At 50.2% G+C, this 13,569-nt stretch overlaps 1 protein-coding gene across 1 annotated transcript in view; it reads right to left on the bottom strand.

Annotated features, from left to right (window-relative positions):
- Window positions 1–13,569, bottom strand: part of madd (MAP-kinase activating death domain) — a 59,701-nt gene that overhangs the window by 11,869 nt on the left and 34,263 nt on the right. The window contains exons 20-31 of the mRNA XM_072465164.1: window positions 13,441–13,544; window positions 12,244–12,327; window positions 11,637–11,792; window positions 9,861–9,978; window positions 8,906–8,968; window positions 8,009–8,129; window positions 6,610–6,715; window positions 6,426–6,536; window positions 6,244–6,351; window positions 5,481–5,645; window positions 5,333–5,405; window positions 4,382–4,488 (exon numbers count right to left, since the gene is read on the bottom strand). Coding sequence (XP_072321265.1) covers window positions 4,382–4,488; window positions 5,333–5,405; window positions 5,481–5,645; window positions 6,244–6,351; window positions 6,426–6,536; window positions 6,610–6,715; window positions 8,009–8,129; window positions 8,906–8,968; window positions 9,861–9,978; window positions 11,637–11,792; window positions 12,244–12,327; window positions 13,441–13,544 — 1,316 coding nt within the window. The remainder of the gene's footprint in view (window positions 1–4,381; window positions 4,489–5,332; window positions 5,406–5,480; window positions 5,646–6,243; window positions 6,352–6,425; window positions 6,537–6,609; window positions 6,716–8,008; window positions 8,130–8,905; window positions 8,969–9,860; window positions 9,979–11,636; window positions 11,793–12,243; window positions 12,328–13,440; window positions 13,545–13,569) is intronic.

Genomic DNA, 13,569 nt, shown 5'->3' with positions numbered 1-13,569 from the left:
AAGCAGCTCATCTCCAGGATGAGGAGCACTAAGCAGCTCATCTTGAGCAAATAAATAATTATAAAAACAATAATTATTACCGGTAATTTACTACATGTTCTTTTCTCTGCATTTTGAAAGGTCTTTTGAGAAGACCTCCGGTCGGTGCATGCGCAGCTCCGATTCTGTGTTGCTACAGAGGCATGATTACGCTGCGCTAACTTTCAGTACGCTATGCTATCTACATTAAGATAACTGAGGCTAACTTTCAAAGCTAGTATTGACTATGCTAGGCTATCTGTAAAGCTACCTCACTGCATGGAGATATGCAGGGATGGAGATATTTGATCCATCAGTATGTACTGTTCTTAGTACTATCAAGTACTATCAAGTACACTGCCCATCCAAACAAAGAGTCGCCACAGAAAGAAGAGGTCCCACGCTCAAATATTTTGTTGGACCGCCTTTAGCACGTAATTACTGTGTCTTTTTTTCAAAAAAGCTTTGGCAAAGGCAAAAGATGAATTTCATTCCAGACAAAGCCTTCTCCAGCTCGTCACAAACACTCTCTCTGGGTCAGATCTGGAGTACATTAGTTTCTTCTTCTCTGCAGATGCCAATGATCTGACCCTTCTCAGACTGACATCTTATCCATGACCACGGGATTTGTCTTTCCACATGGTTGTTTCAGAAGTGAGAAGCCGCTCTCTGCATCAGTCGGGTTTAAATACTGAGTTGCAGGTGAAAGTCATGATCTAAAAGCAGAGGCTCGTATCGCTTTACTTCGGGGGCTCCGCCCTCATAGCACACGAGCGACTGGAAGCTTGCAGTCTACTTTGATAAGTCACTTTCTAAACGCATTACAAGCATTTGCCCCATCAAATTTATTGTTGGCCCGCCCTCTTTCTAAACAAAACATATTATTTGTCAATTAGTCATCAATCCAATGTCGATGCCGTGTCCTGCAGCCGTCCGTGCAGCAAAGCCAAACACATACAGTTAAGTATGTTAGTCTGAGTAGACCACGGTTTCCTAGTGACAGAAGCTCAGAAAAAGGTTGGACATCCCTGGCTCTGGCTTAGGTGAATCCAGGTGACGACTTATCTTTGGACAGGCAGTGTACGTATGAGGACAGTCACATGGGACATCTTTCCACCTGCAGCTTTATGTAACAAAGAATACATTGAGTTCAGGTGTAACATCTAGACTTCCTCCCTAGGCAGAGTGGTCAACACCATAGACATGACTAATATTAATCATGTAGAACCTGTATTCACTCTAATAAAAGCCTTCACATACCACAAAAGCATGATTCAATACAACCATAACTGTCAAAGATAAACCCTAGTCTCTTGCCAGCCTTTGCTGGTCTGTTGATGGTCTCTGGCTGGTCTCTGGCTGGGGTCTAGCTGGTCTTTTGCTAGTCTTTTGCTAGTCTTTTGCTGGTCTTTTGCTGGTCTTTTGCTAGTCTTTTGCTAGTCTTTTGCTAGTCTTTTGCTGGTCTTTTGCTGGTCTCTTGCTGGTCTCTTGCTGGTCTCTTGCTGGTCTCTTGCTGGTCTCTTGCTGGTCTTTTGCTGGTCTTTTGCTGGTCTCTTGCTGGTCTTTTGCTGGTCTTATGCTAGTCTCTTGCTGGTCTTTTGCTAGTCTCTTGCTGGTCTTTTGCTAATCTCTTGCTAATCTCTTGCTGGTCTCTTGCTGGTGCATATCGACATCACAAGCTCAAGAAACAAACTTGGACTAACTGCAGATGTGAGGACAACGCATGGCCAGGTTGACGGGTCCAAACTTGAGTCAAAGTTGCTACGAGAAGCCAATTATTAATGAAAAGTCTTAGCTCAAGGTCGATCTTACCACTGCAGGCAGCCACACCCAGCTCCACGTCCTCCCACACAGAAGAGACACGCCCAGCACCACAGATGTCCAACAGACGGAATGTGTGTGGGGGCATGTGTGTTTGGGGGAGGGGCGGGGGCATGTGTGTGTGGGGGCATGTGTGGGGGGTGTGTGGGGGGGCATGTGTGTGGGGGTGTGGGGGCATGGGGGTGTGGGGACATGTGTGTGAGTGGGGGGCATGTGTGTGTGTCTGTATGTGGGGGGGCAGGTGTGTTTGGGGGGGCATGTGTGTGTGTGGGGGGGGCATGTGTGTGTGTGGGGGCATGTGTGTGTGTGGGGGCATGTGTGTGTGTGGGGGGGGCATGTGTGTGTGTGGGGGGGGCATGTGTGTGTGTGGGGGGGCATGTGTGTGGGGGGGGCATGTGTGTGTGTGGGGGGGGCATGTGTGTGGAGGGGCATGTGTGTGTGTGGGGGGGCATGTGTGTGGGGGGGCATGTGTGTGTGTCTGTATGTGTGGGGGGGCATGTGTGTGTGTGGGGGCATGTGTGTGTGTGTGGGGGCATGTGTGTGTGTGGGGGGGGCATGTGTGTGTGTGTGGGGGGGCATGTGTGTGGGGGGGGCATGTGTGTGTGTGGGGGGGGGCATGTGTGTGGGGGCATGTGTGTGTGTCTGTATGTGTGGGGGGGCATGTGTGTGTGTGTGTGGTGGGGGCATGTGTGTGTGTGTGTGTGGTGGGGGCATGTGTGTGTGTGGGGGGGCATGTGTGTGTGTGGGGGGGCATGTGTGTGTGGGGGGGCATGTGTGTGTGTCTGTATGTGTGGGGGGGCATGTGTGTGGGGGGGGCGTGTGTGTGTGTGGGGGGGCATGTGTGTGTGTGGGGGGGCATGTGTGTGGGGGGGCATGTGTGTGTGTCTGTATGTGGGGGGGGGCATGTGTGTGTGTGGGGGGGCGTGTGTGTGTGGGGGGGCATGTGTGTGTGGGGGGGGCATGTGTGTGTGGGGGGGCATGTGTGTGGGGGGGGCATGTGTGTGTGTGGGGGGGGGCATGTGTGTGGGGGCATGTGTGTGTGTCTGTATGTGTGTGGGGGCATGTGTGTGTGTGGGGGGGCATGTGTGTGTGTGGGGGGGCATGTGTGTGGGGGGGCATGTGTGTGTGTCTGTATGTGGGGGGGGGCGTGTGTGTGTGGGGGGCGTGTGTGTGTGGGGGGGCATGTGTGTGTGTGGGGGGGCATGTGTGTGGGGGGGCATGTGTGTGTGTCTGTATGTGGGGGGGGCGTGTGTGTGTGGGGGGGCATGTGTGTGTGTGGGGGGGCATGTGTGTGTGTCTGTATGTGTGGGGGGGCATGTGTGTGGGGGGGCATGTGTGTGTGTCTGTATGTGGGGGGGGGCATGTGTGTGTGTGGGGGGGCGTGTGTGTGTGGGGGGGCATGTGTGTGTGTGGGGGGGCATGTGTGTGTGTCTGTATGTGTGGGGGGGCATGTGTGTGGGGGGGCGTGTGTGTGTGTGGGGGGGCATGTGTGTGTGTGGGGGGGCATGTGTGTGGGGGGGCATGTGTGTGTGTCTGTATGTGGGGGGGGGCATGTGTGTGTGTGGGGGGGCGTGTGTGTGTGGGGGGCATGTGTGTGTGGGGGGGGCATGTGTGTGTGGGGGGGCATGTGTGTGTGGGGGGGCATGTGTGTATGTGGGGGGGCATGTGTGTGTGGGGGGCATGTGTGTGTGGGGGGGCGTGTGTGTGTGGGGGGGCATGTGTGTGTGGGGGGGCGTGTGTGGGGGGGCATGTGTGTGTGGGGGCATGTGTGTATGGGGGGCATGTGTGTGGGGGGCATGTGTGTATGTGGGGGGGGTATGTGTGTACGTGGGGGGGCATGTGTGTGTGTGCACGTGGGGGGGCATGTGTGTGTGTGGGGGGGGGCATGTGTGTATGTGGGGGGGGCATGTGTGTATGTGGGGGGGCATGTGTGTGTGCACGTGGGGGGGCATGTGTGTGTGTGTGGGGGGGGCATGTGTGTGTGTGCACGTGGGGGGGCATGTGTGTATGTGGGGGGGGCATGTGTGTGTGCACGTGGGGGGGCATGTGTGTGTGTGGGGGGGGGCATGTGTGTGTGGGGGGGGCATGTGTGTGTGTGCACGTGGGGGGGGGGGGCATGTGTGTGTGGGGGGGGGCATGTGTGTATGTGGGGGGGGCATGTGTGTGTGGGGGGGGCATGTGTGTATGTGGGGGGGGCATGTGTGTGTGGGGGGGGCATGTGTGTATGTGGGGGGGGCATGTGTGTACGTGGGGGGGCGCATGTGTGTGTGTGGGGGGGCATGTGTGTGTGTGGGGGGGGCATGTGTGTGTGTGCACGTGGGGGGGGGGGGGGGGGGGGGGGGGCATGCAAGCGGAAGCACACCAACTCAAAAAGCTGGGTAAAAAAAGCAAAAGCCAAAAGGGGGAAATGTTCCTCTAAACTCTTGTGGGATGTGTCCTGGTTTAGAGGGATATTTCTGGACGTGGGCGGGGCAGATGGAGATGGTCAGGTGATAAGAGGATGTATGAGTGCTCATGCCACAGTGGAGGGGGCGGGGCTTACCTGGCTGTGCATAAACTTGAGGTTGATCCCCTCCAGTGTGACCTGCAGCAAACCACCCTCCCCAGTCTTCATGTCCTGCACTGGGAACTCTCCTCCCAGCTCAGGGCCTGAACAACACAAAGGACATGAGGGCTCAGCCAACCAGAAGGTCAGAGGTTCCATTCCTGATTGGACCAAATCCTGCCGTTATGTTCTTAGGCAAGAAACTTAACTTATTTTATTCATTAATACTAGTGGTTTCCAGTCACACTCGTACGTCTGAAACACACGCTCTCTGTTGTGCTTTGAAACAACTGATACATCCATGGAAACAGCACGAGGGCCGTGACGACACGGAGCCGCCGAGGCGGGGCCGCTGCCGACGCGGAGCTGCCGCCGACGCAGAGCCGCCGCCACGGAGCCGACGAGGAGGCGGGGCCGACGAAACACGTAAACACGAAACTTGCTTGAATCCTGAGTCATATAGAATGTCTTCGTGGGCTTGGAAACATCCAGTTTCTTCTTTCAGTTCTTCAATAAACTTGTAGTTTTAACATCCAGTGTATCAACTGTCGCCTCTAATCCACAGATCCAGGGGACGATTCTCCACCATCATACCAGCCAAACTAGGAGGTGTGGGCGGATCCCTCATTAACACTCACACACACCCTTCAGAGGAAAACTGGCCCCGAATGGAGATGTAGAAAAGAGGAGCAGTTATTTTTTCGATAACATTTTGCCGAATTTGAAGTTACTGAAAACAACCACGTTACGGACACGAGTTTCCACATGAGACGTTCTTTTTTAACGTCTCATTTAAAGCCTTTTTTTTGCAGACCCGGAAGAAATGCACTCTGAAGACTAGATGCAGCGTAGAATTGGGATGTTAAGAAGTCATACTGCAGCATAGGTTCTGGATTATCGTATACATTATTCTTGGCTCATGCATTCCATAAACAACAAAAGGCTGACCTGGCTTGATGCTCTGCTGTCTGGCGGCTGCTCGCTCCATGCTGTCTTTCACACAGTAGTAGAGTTCCCGACACTGGAGGAGACACAAGACACCATCAGAGGGCTTTATTCTCCAGAACCTCGACGTGTTCCGAGGAGCTCGCCGGACCTTTTTAGTGTAGAACTTGTTGAGCTGCGTCTCCTGGCCGTTGCGTCTCCACAGGCACAGGACCTTGGTCTTGGGGCAGTAGGTCATGTTGATGAGCTTCTCGTACCACCAGCGCTCGTACACGGTGCCAATGTTACTGCGCAGGACGATGCAGTCGTCACACACCTGAACAACAGCAGAGTCAAGAGGTTCAGGTGGCATCGGGGGGATAATTTGGATCAGCCCGGAGCGAAGCATTTCGAACGCTTTATTGCATGTGTTATTTGGGGCTCAGACCCCATGGAGACCTGGCAGAAGACACTGCGATTATGGGCGTGGCGGGGTGGTTAGATGTATATTAAAAGGTCTCATATCATGCTAAATGGACTTTTCAGAGCTTTTACCCTTCTTACAGTGCTATTGGTGCCTCGTACATGAGCCTAAAGTGTTTTTTTGATTGCGTTCTGCAGTCTTTAGCTAGAGAACAGTCTCTCTCCTTCCCCTTGGATGAGCAGACGCTCAGGAGCTAACCTGCAAATTTCAGCCCCTCCTCCAGGAAGCACTCTGTACCTGTAACACGCCCTCCCCCCCCGCTTTACTGTGATGGAAAAACTTGCCGAGGCCTCTTAAAACGCTTCAACTAATTGCAGTGTTGGATGCTAGGAATGCAGTAGGTACGCAACAACTAGCACTGTTCTTCACGTTTTTAAGATTGTGACCCACATCCAAAGTCAGGATGTCAGTTATTGTCTTACTGTTGTGGATGACGTAAAGAATAGTCTACCTCCATAAAAAAGATATCTCCTTGGTTGTCGGTGCCGGCGTGAACCACGAAGGTTTGCTTTTTGATGTGTCGGCTCCCACAGGGTCTGATGGACAGCTCACGGCCGTTCTGAACACACACGTTCAAATGATTAGAACGATATATCCACGAGAGTAACTGCAGCATAGAGCGTAGATGTGTACCATTTGGCCCAGTTTGTCCAGTATCTCGTTGATCTCTTGGCTGTGCGTGAGGCCGATGTGGGACTTGCCTATCAGACGCCGCACCTTCTTCCTGATGTCGTTTTTGTTCACCTGCAGGAACATGGAGGAGGTAAACACATGGAAACAGTGAAGCCTGGTGGTCTTCAGGAGGAGGCACACGTACCTTCAGCATTAGCATGTAGGCGATCATGTTGTGCAGCAGAGTGGCCAGGAGCCGGTCCTCGTCGTCCTCCAGACGCTTGCGCTCGTGTTCTCCCAGAGACAAGTACCTGTGGACACAAGCCCCACGTCCACATGTCATTCATCACAGTTTAAACCACAACAGTGATTACTCTTCCCATTATTGCCACAAGAAAAGCAATACTCCAAGTGGCCTCTGGGTGCAGACCTCCACCTGGAGGACCCTCAAACACCAGCTGGGCCAAAAGACCCTGAAAACCTCTGATATCCTGCTTTTTTCAACATAAAGTTATAAAGTGAACATGGTGTTGCATTATAGACAATCCTGAAGCCTTAACCTTCACCATCGTCCATATGTGTGTGTGTGAACTAGCCAATGACCCTATGCAAGAAGCGTCGAGTTGATTTTAGATTAGAAATATATTGTAGAGTAAAAGTATGATCTTTAAAGTGCAGAGTTCCTGTGGCGTCGAGTCCAATGACACAGGTCAGCAGCCAGATTCTGGACTCTGGACCACCATTTTGAACCAAAATGGAGCCGCTTCTTGTACTTGTATTTACTGATGTCTCGGATATGTTGGATGTGTTGGATGTATTTGATGTGTTGGATGTATTTGATGTGTTGGATGTATTTGATGTGTTGGATGTGTCGGATGTAATTGATGTATTTGATGTATTTGATGTGTCGGATGTATTTGATGTGTTGGATGTATTTGATGTGTTGGATGTATTTGATGTATTTGATGTATTTGATGTGTCGGATGTATTTGATGTATTTGATGTGTCGGATGTATTTGATGTGTCGGATGTATTTGATGTGTCGGATGTATTTGATGTGTCGGATGTATTTGATGTGTCGGATGTATTTGATGTGTTGGATGTATTTGATGTGTCGGATGTATTTGATGTATTTGATGTGTTGGATGTATTTGATGTGTTGGATGTATTTGATGTGTTGGATGTATTTGATGTATTTGATGTATTTGATGTGTCGGATGTATTTGATGTATTTGATGTGTCGGATGTATTTGATGTGTCGGATGTATTTGATGTGTCGGATGTATTTGATGTGTCGGATGTATTTGATGTGTCGGATGTATTTGATGTGTCGGATGTATTTGATGTGTTGGATGTATTTGATGTGTCGGATGTATTTGATGTATTTGATGTGTTGGATGTATTTGATGTATTTGATGTGTCGGATGTATTTGATGTATTTGATGTGTTGGATGTGTCGGATGTATTTGATGTGTCGGATGTATTTGATGTGTCGGATGTATTTGATGTGTCGGATGTATTTGATGTATTTGATGTGTCGGATGTATTTGATGTATTTGATGTGTTGGATGTGTTGGATGTATTTGATGTGTTGGATGTGGTACCTCTCGATCATCTCATGAGGGCCCTGGTCCATACCCATGCCCTCCCGCTCCAGCATGACCGCGTCCAGGTAAGCGTCCTCCCAGAACTGCACCTGGTCCCACAGCGTGGAGCGCTCTTTACCTGCGGCCGGACGCACACGTTACACAACATATACTTTCTACTGCCACAGCTACTTCAAACCAGTACTTTCACTACTACAGTGTAATACAGTTTAATATGTGAAGCACGATACGGATGATTTGAACACGTCTGATGTAAAAGCAGAAGTTTATTGTCTGCTTGTTTTCCTAAATAACTTTAAGATGAAGAGCAATGCAATATATTTCATGTTCAAGGCCAATGTGTGCTATAACTGACGATTGACCACTTTAGGGACTATTGTCTTGACTAAAAGGCTGTAAATATGAATGTTTTTGCCCCAGATGCATATATTGTGAATGGTGTAATGACTGGAGGGACCAGCAGATGGAACTATGACCTTGTTGCAGAGCTAGTTTTAGCTTTTGCGCTTAGAAGAGCAAAAGGATGGATTCACTTGGGCTTTGGACCTTTCATTTGGACTAATAATGGACTTTATTCTAAAAGAAGCGCTAACGCTAGGATCAGCGCACTTCTTACACGGGGGGCGGAGCTAGTACAAAACAGTGAAGCCGCCGCGACGACGGGTGAGACTGAAGTGTAAGGGGGCGAGGCCCTTATAAGACACCATGAATAATATTACACAATCTTATCCTTTTGGTTACCTCACACGGCCGTGCCCAGACAAATTAATATTTTACAAAAGGCATAACTCTAGAAATGTTAAAAGCAGAAGCAAAGGCTAAGGAGACCAGAGGAGATGTTATGACAGACCACAAACACACAACACAACACACACACAAAGACATCAGGCCTACTTAGAGAAAAGGTTTCCATGGCAGCATCCTCCAGTTGATCCCAAACGGAGCTCTTATCGCGGCCTGAAGGGGGCGCCACAGCAGCAGTGAAGAGCAGAGGGTTAGAGGTCAGCGGGGCCCGAGCGGTTTAGTAACAACAGCACACAGAACAGACAAATACAGCGGACAGAGCAGCAGGACAAACCCGGGGACACACAGGGTTATTGGAGAAGAACACAATACAGCTGTTATTGCACAACGGAGCAGGTGGTAACGACTGAACTTCAGACTTAATAATAGTCTTCCAAGAAGACGGGTGGATCGTGTACATAGTAAGCATAAGTTTATCCTATAGCAGATTTTAAATGTTTTATTTTTGACTTGTATAGATCGTTTTATCATTGTTCATTGCTTTATGTTGCACTGAATCACCAAGGCAAGTTCCTTTAGTGGTGAATTCTGTTCATTGACACTGGCAATAACCCTGTTCGTCAGTCCGTCCGCAAATTTCATTCTACTGAAACTCCCCGGTCTATTGTGGGTTATTGCTGAAAAGTCCATCTTGTGTGTGACCTAAGCCCTACTTTTACCTACAGACCTTGGGTGAATTGTAATAATCACAAACGCCGTCTGAGTTTCTTCTCCCGAGCGAAATGTTCATAAAAGTTGTTCCTCTAAAGGTCACTCTATGATAAGGGAGACATCTGTGCCGGACAGACTGCAGACCTCAAGGACATCTACGTGGGAAAACAGCTGAGGAGAAACGCCGGAGCGCCCGTGTAAGTCGCCGATCACATTCGATAGGGACAGATGGTAAGCACTCTATTATCTCTGTATTAGAATTGTACTGGCAGGGATTAAACATTTGACTAATTTTAACTATTTTGATTCTTGCCCTTTCTTTCATAAACGAGCGCGCCAACACCACACAAAAGGGCTGGGAGACACTGTAGATGTCCCGGCTCAGCACACGTACCCAGGAGCCCCTCGCACAGGTAGATCCTCGTACTGATGTCCTCCAGGGGCTGAGGCGGGCCCTTCCCCATGGCAGACACGTGCTCTCTGGCCCCCGGCTTCAGCGTGTGGGTCCTCCCCTGGGGCAAAAAGCACATTTTACAAACACGCCGTTTCACAACATGGTCCCATCTGCCCCAAAATGTGCTTTATTATGTCATTAAACCCACTTCATCCAAAGAGTTGAGGAGTAACCTAGACTCACTTTTCAATGTTCTCTACACGTGTGTGTCCTGACATGTTCTCTACGTGTGTGTCCTGACATGTTCTCTACGCGTGTGTCCTGACATGTTCTCTACGCGTGTGTCCTTACATGTTCTCTACGCGTGTGTCCTTACATGTTCTCTACGCGTGTGTCCTTACATGTTCTCTACACGTGTGTCCTGACATGTTCTCTACGTGTGTGTCCTGACATGTTTCTACACGTGTGTCCTTACATGTTCTCTACACGTGTGTCCTGACATGTTCTCTACACGTGTGTCCTGACATGTTCTCTACACGTGTGTCCTGACATGTTCTCTACACGTGTGTCCTGACATGTTCTCTACACGTGTGTCCTGACATGTTCTCTACACGTGTGTCCTGATATGTTCTCTACACGTGTGTCCTGACATGTTCTCTACGTGTGTGTCCTGACATGTTCTCTACACGTGTGTCCGACATGTTCTCTACACGTGTGTCCTGACATGTTCTCTACACGTGTGTCCTGACATGTTCTCTACACGTGTGTCCTGACATGTTCTCTACACGTGTGTCCTGACATGTTCTCTACACGTGTGTCCTGACATGTTCTCTACACGTGTGTCCTGACATGTTCTCTACACGTGTGTCCTTACATGTTCTCTACGTGTGTGTCCTGACATGTTCTCTACACGTGTGTCCTGACATGTTCTCTACACGTGTGTCCTGACATGTTTCTACACGTGTGTGTCCTGACATGTTCTCTACACGTGTGTCCTGACATGTTCTCTACACGTGTGTCCTGACATGTTCTCTACACGTGTGTCCTGACATGTTCTCTACACGTGTGTGTCCTGACATGTTCTCTACACGTGTGTCCTGACATGTTCTCTACACGTGTGTGTCCTGACATGTTCTCTACATGTGTGTGTCCTGACATGTTCTCTACATGTGTGTGTCCTGACATGTTCTCTACACGTGTGTCCTGACATGTTCTCTACACGTGTGTCCTGACATGTTCTCTACACGTGTGTGTCCTGACATGTTCTCTACACGTGTGTGTCCTGACATGTTCTCTACACGTGTGTGTCCTGACATGTTCTCTACACGTGTGTGTCCTGACATGTTCTCTACGCGTGTGTCCTGACATGTTCTCTACACGTGTGTCCTGACATGTTCTCTACACGTGTGTCCTGACATGTTCTCTACACGTGTGTGTCCTGACATGTTCTCTACACGTGTGTGTCCTGACATGTTCTCTACACGTGTGTGTCCTGACATGTTCTCTACACGTGTGTCCTGACATGTTCTCTACGCGTGTGTCCTGACATGTTCTCTACACGTGTGTCCTGACATGTTCTCTACACGTGTGTCCTGAAATGTTCTCTACACGTGTGTCCTGACATGTTCTCTACACGTGTGTCCTGACATGTTCTCTACACGTGTGTCCTGACATGTTCTCTACACGTGTGTCCTGACATGTTCTCTACAAGTGTGTCCTGACATGTTCTCTACACGTGTGTCCGACATGTTCTCTTAGCGTGTAAAGAGCGCTCACAAAGACGGCGCTGGTGGCCGGGTTGGTCTCGATCTCGCTGTCTGAAAGCGTGCCTCTTGATTGGGTGAGATGGGCTGCAGTCCTGCCCAGCCCGTCGCCCGCTGTGCTGCTCAGGTCACTGTCGGCGCCCAGAGTTTCCCCAGAACTGTTACTGATCTATAAAACACATGAGCGCATTAGGTGAGATGGCATGGGATGCAGAGGGGTGGGCGGGGTGCAGAGGGGTGGGCGGGGTGGGTTGGGTGGGTGGGGTGCAGCGGGGTGGGTTGGGTGGGCGGGATGCAGAGGGGTGGGTTGGGTGGGCGGGATGCAGAGGGGTGGGTTTGGCGGGATGCAGAGGGGTGGGTTGGGTGGGATGCAGAGGGGTGGGTTGGGTGGGCGGGATGCAGAGGGGTGGGTTTGGCGGGATGCAGAGGGGTGGGTTGGGTGGGATGCAGAGGGGTGGGTTGGGTGGGCGGGATGCAGAGGGGTGGGTTGGGTGGGTTGGGTGGGATGCAGAGGGGTGGGTTGGGTGGGTTGGGTGGGATGCAGAGGGGTGGGTTGGGTGGGTTGGGTTGTCGGGGTGCAGAGGGGTGGGCGGGATGCAGAGGGGTGGTGTGTGCCATACCACTGTGCTGGCCTCAGAGTCCTGGCTGGTGCTCCTGGTCAGGATGGGAGGCTCTGTGCTGGTCACAGACTCACTGTCACTCTTCTGCAAACACAGTTTAACTATTCATATATCTTTCATTTTCAGTACCCAAGATAAAAACATGTTAAATTCAGTTGGTTGACCGCTCACTCAGAGCATGAAAGAGGCTGACCAGAGGACTGGAGGACAGTCTCCGAGCTGACCTACAAAGCCATAAATGACATGGCCCCATCCTACCTCAAAGATGCTATAGAACCATATCATCCAAACAGACCTCTTCGCTCTCAAAATGATGGCCTTCTGGTGGTCCCAAGAGTCTCTAAAAGCACAGTAGGAGGTAGAGCCTTCTGGTGGTCCCAATAGTCTCTAAAAGCACAGTAGGAGGTAGAGCCTTCTGGTGGTCCCAAGAGTCTCTAAAAGCACAGTAGGAGGTTGAGCGTTTAGCTCCCAAGCTCCTGTGTTATGGACTCAGCTCATGTCCATGTTAAAGAAGCCAAGAGGAACAGAAATATAAAGCTACAGTTTCAGCTCCGCTGCCCTTGGAGCAACTATGGGGGAAGCATTCTGTTCATTGTCTATTGTTCTTCTCTCACCTCCTGTTGGGAGTGGAACAGACACATCGATGACCTGTGAATCCAGATGATCCTCTCCTGGAGAAACGGTCTCTACTCCATATGGACGGTCCTTCATCAGCCTGGAAGAACTGGTTCTCCTCCTGAAGAACTGGTTCTCCTCTTGAAGAACTGGTTCTCCTCTTGAAGAGCTGGTTCTCCTCTTGAAGAGCTGGTTCTCCTCTTGAAGAGCTGGTTCTCCTCCTGAGTGGCTCCAGCTCCACTGTCTATCTCGCGTCTGTCTGAGGGAGTCAGATCTCTCCTTCACTCTAAAAGTCCTCCAGGTTTATACTCTTTCCCAAAGAGGTTTGGTAGTTTTTCCTGGACGAGATGGATGGTCTAAGGACCTATGAACATTGCTGAATCTGTTTTTCACTGTCGAGGCAAATGCTGTTGTGATTTTGGGCATTACAAAAATAATTTGAATTGATTTGAGCTGTTTTGGTAAAGTCTGCTCAAACACAAATCACCAGAAACTGTACATCATTATATTTGAAAGGTTCTTTCCCCCTCTAAACACACAATATACTTTATGTACATAAGTGAATACGTTTGAAGGACAAACCTGAGATCCGGACATGACACTGAGTCCACTGTCAGAACTCATCTGTGACTTCTTCTCGTCCAAGTCTGCCACTAGAGGGCGCTGCTGCTTGCCTCCCTCAGTCCCTGAGAGCACACACTTCAATCAGAC

This window comes from Eucyclogobius newberryi, unplaced genomic scaffold (assembly GCF_026437365.1).
Source record: "Eucyclogobius newberryi isolate DKJ021-1_F unplaced genomic scaffold, fEucNew1.0.hap1 SCAF_5, whole genome shotgun sequence".
NCBI classification, from domain to species: domain Eukaryota; kingdom Metazoa; phylum Chordata; class Actinopteri; order Gobiiformes; family Gobiidae; genus Eucyclogobius; species Eucyclogobius newberryi.
This window is presented reverse-complemented; position numbering and strand designations above follow the sequence as displayed.